At 69.4% G+C, this 3,897-nt stretch overlaps 1 protein-coding gene across 1 annotated transcript in view; it reads right to left on the bottom strand.

The window, feature by feature from the left end:
• Positions 1 to 554: 554 nt before the first annotated feature.
• The window catches only part of AURANDRAFT_66375 (hypothetical protein), a gene marked incomplete at both ends in the record, with an annotated part of 5,672 nt that continues 2,329 nt past the window's right edge, over positions 555 to 3,897 (bottom strand). The window contains 4 exons of the mRNA XM_009041637.1: positions 555 to 1,304; positions 1,336 to 1,839; positions 1,862 to 2,822; positions 2,882 to 3,834. Of these exons, the coding sequence (XP_009039885.1) occupies positions 555 to 1,304; positions 1,336 to 1,839; positions 1,862 to 2,822; positions 2,882 to 3,834 (3,168 nt within the window). The remainder of the gene's footprint in view (positions 1,305 to 1,335; positions 1,840 to 1,861; positions 2,823 to 2,881; positions 3,835 to 3,897) is intronic.

Below are 3,897 nucleotides of genomic sequence, written 5' to 3' on the forward strand. Positions count from 1 at the left end.
TTGCCGTTCTTCTTAGCCGCGGCGCAGGGAGGAATCGAAGGGAGGGAGGATCAAGGGGAAGGGCTAGGGTAGTGGAGCGAGGAGCGAGAGCACGATCGGGAGGATCGGCCTAGTCCCCCCGCATAGTCCCCCATACCACGCCTAAGCCAGCGGCCATGTGACCCAGCGCAGCTCCTCCGAAGAGGCCGTCGCCGACGCCACATCGCCACCCACGTCACCGAGAAAGCGCATCTCGTCGTCCCCGCTACTGCCGCCGTCGCTGACGCCGCCGTTGGACTGGAAGGAGCTGTTGTGTAGTTTGTTGGAGTAGCTCATCATTCCCGTCCCCGTCGTCGTCGCCTCCGCCGCAGCCGTCGTCGCCGCCGCCGTCCAGCCGCGCACCGCCCCGCTCTTGCCCGTCTCGTCGCTGTCGTCGCCGCTACTGCCGCCGTCGTCGACGCCGCTTGCCGTTCTTCCACTTGCAGCCGAGCGCGTCCTCTTTGCACGAGTTCCTGCTCGTGTTGTCCTTGCACGACCCGACGCCGACGGCGCCTGGCAGCGAGCAGTGACGAGGCCTAGCACGCGCCGCAGGTCTGCTTGCAGGCCGCCGCGGCACCGGGCAGGCCGCAGCGGCGCGCGGGGTTCCGCGCGACCTCGTAGCAGGTGAGCTCCTTGTCCTTCGGGTTCTCGAAGGACCAGGTCGTCGAGTCCTTGCAGTCCTCCGTGAAGTCGTTGTCGCCTCCGGTGAGGCCGCCGGTGTCGCCGCCCTTAGCCTCGCACTTGTCGTTCTTCTTCTTCCACTCGCAGCTTTTCTTGTGCTTCTTGCAGGCCTTCTTGCTCGTGTTCGAGTCGCACGGCGTGCACGCCTTCTTCTTGTAGGAGCAGCCCTTGACCTCTTTGCAGGCGTCCTTGGCCTTCGCGCCCGTTTTGCCGTCGACGGCGGCGGCGCAGGGGTCCGCCTGCTGCGGGGCGTCGCGGCACTCCCCCTTCTCGTACTCGCAGGCCGGGTCCTTCTTGCACTTCTTCTTCGTCTTGTCGGCGCAGGACGGGCCGCCGGCGGCCTCGGTCGTCGTCACCACGACGCCGTCGAGCGCGGCGGCGTAGTCGGCGAGCGCGATGGAGTTCTCGCCGACCGTCTTGCCGTTCGAGGCGACCTTGGGGTCGTTCACGGCCCAGAACATGACGCCGCCGAGGCCCATCTCGCGCATGCGGGCGATCGTCGCCATGTCGTGGTCCATGCCGCCCCAGACGCCCGTGTAGGCCTGCGGGCCGGGCTCGAAGCCCATGACGACCTTGTCGAGCGGGATGCCGTAGTCGACGTGGGACTGGACGACGGCGTCGTAGTGCTCCTGCGACGAAGTACGGCTCCGTCGCGCCGACGAAGGCGTCTGTCGCGTCGAGGTCGTACATCATGAGGTGGACGTAGTCCACCGCGTCGACGCCGTAGTCGGAGTTGGCCTTGAGGTAGTTGAAGATGTCGGCGCCCTCGCCGTCGGTCGCGAAGTTGTTCTGGCCGTACTTGGAGCCCGCCGTCGGGAAGAACGCGTTGTAGCGCGGCGTGTAGGAGATGATCTTGTCGCCCATGCCCGCGGCGACGAGCGCCGGCTTCAGGGCCGCGATGACCTTGCCGACGATGAGCCGCTGCTGCGCGTAGACCGCCGGGTCCGAGTCGCGGTACTGGCTCAGGTGCTCCCAGTCGAAGTCGATGCCGTCGGCGCCCATGGCGAGGAGCTGGACGAGCTGGTCGACGAGCGCGGCGACCTGGTCGTCGTCGATCGTCTTCGTGAGGTCCGACCAGCCGCCGAAGGCCCAGAGGAAGCGCTTGTTGTTGGTCTTGCAGAAGTCGATGAGCGCGTCGATCTTGACCTTCATCCAGTTGTACTGGATTCATCCACGCGGGCTCGACGTCCTTCATGACCTCGAGCACGTCGGCCGCGCTCATGCTGTCGTAGATGGCCTCGCCGTTCCACGTGATCTGGCGCGGGGCGTCCGCGTTCGGCGACGGATCCAGGGTGAGGAAGGAGTAGAGGAGCGTCGTGAAGCCCCCGAGGTGCGCCGTGTCCATGGTCTTCCAGTTCTCGACGTAGCCGACGCGCTCGAAGTTGGCCGCGGGCGGCACGGGCGCGGGCGCGGCCGTCGTCGTCGCGGCCGCCGTCGTCGTCGCGGGCGGCGCGGCCGTCGTCGGGGCCGCCGTCGTCGTCGTCGCGCCGCCGTCGACGACGCACTTGCCCTGGCCGGCCTTCCACTTGCAGGCCGCGTCCTTGTCGCACGACTTCTCGGTGGACCGGTCCTCGCACGCCTTGGGCGGCTTCGTCGTCGTCGTCGCGGGCGTCGGCGCGAGCGTGTTCGCGGGCGGCGCCTCCTCGGGGCACTTGAACATGCAGTGCCCCGACGTGACGTAGACCTCGGCGCACGCGACGGCGATGCACCACGCGTCCTCGACGACGCCGAGCGGTCCGGACGCGCACGTCGCGCCGACCGAGTCCTTGTCGCAGGCCTTGGTCCCGCCGCCGCCGCCGCCGGGCGCGCCCGGGCCGCCGCCGGAGCCGCCGGAGCAGACGACGCCGTCCGCGTCCTTGTAGGCGCAGAAGCCGGCGTCGACGTACTCTTTGGCGCACTCGGTCTTCCAGCACCACGCGTCGGACGTGACCTCGGACGCCGACCGGCACTCGCAGCCCTCGCCGCCGTCGTTGACGGGCGGCGTCGGCGTCGGCGCGGCCGTCCAGGCCTCGTCGAAGGCGCAGTAGTGGCCGCCGCAGTCGGCCTCGCACTTGTTCTTGGACGACGCGCACGACCGCTCCTGGTCGCTCTGGCAGTTAAAGCACTGCGGGTCGCCGGCCGGGCTACAAAAAGAACAATTCGAAAAAAAAACGAGTGCAAACGACGGACGCGGGCTTCGCACTCGTAGTTGTCCCACCAACAGCAACGGCCGTCGCGGCCCGGCGTCGTCGTCGGCGCGGGCGTCTCCTTGGCCGCCGCGGGCGTCGGCGCGGGCGCCGTCGGCCGCGGCGACGGGGCCCGGGAGCCGCCGCCGTCGACGATCCTGACGTCGGCGCAGTTGCGGAAGACCTCGGGGAAGTTGTCGACGGAGTTGCCCGTGACGTAGGTCCACTGGAGCACGCAGTGCTCGCAGGTGACGCCCGCGGGGAGGACGTAGCGCATGTCGTAGTAGGTGTCCGTCGACCCGTCGGGGACCATCCAGCGGTCGTCGTTGTGCTCCGGGTCGCTGCAGGCGCCGCCGCCCTTGTCCGCCGGCGCGTAGTCGGTGCAGCACGTGCCCCAGGGCACGCCCGCGCCGTTGAAGCCCCGCGCGTCGAACTCGGCGAGCGCGGGGCACTGCGTGTGCACGTTGCGGTACGAGTCGCGGTCGCCCCAGTAGTCCGCCGCGTGCTGCCGCTCCGGCCGGCCCTGCTGCACGAGCTTGCCGCTGTAGGCCGTCTCGTCGAACTGGTTCCGCGTGTAGTCCGCGTCGAACTTGAGCACGTGCTCGTTGAGGCACTCCTGGGTCAGGACCTCGCCCATGGCGTCCATGGGGCAGAGGCGGAACTCGAACCAGCCGAGGTGGTGCGCCGTGACGAGCGCCTGGAGATCGACGGTCGACCCGGCGACCCACTCGACCCGCGGTTCCGTCTGGCCGTACTTGTCGGAGGCGGCGTCGGAGACGCCGCTGTACATGGCGCGGCCGCCGTCGTCGCCGCAGAGGCCGAAGCCCTGCTCCGCCTGCTTGGTCTTGCCGCCGACGCCGCCGCCGATGCCGTGGTTGAGCGAGACGAGGTCCTTGGTGGAGGGGTTGCGCAGGATCTTCGAGTAGCCGCCCTCCTGGACCTTGGGGTCGATGGCGACGTCGTGGACGATCTGGCGCGCCGGCGGGATCGTCATCATGGCGTGGCCGGAGACGCGCGCGAGGCGCGCCGCGGC

The sequence above is a fragment of the Aureococcus anophagefferens genome (genome assembly GCF_000186865.1).
Source record: "Aureococcus anophagefferens unplaced genomic scaffold AURANscaffold_22, whole genome shotgun sequence".
Lineage (NCBI taxonomy): Eukaryota > Pelagophyceae > Pelagomonadales > Pelagomonadaceae > Aureococcus > Aureococcus anophagefferens.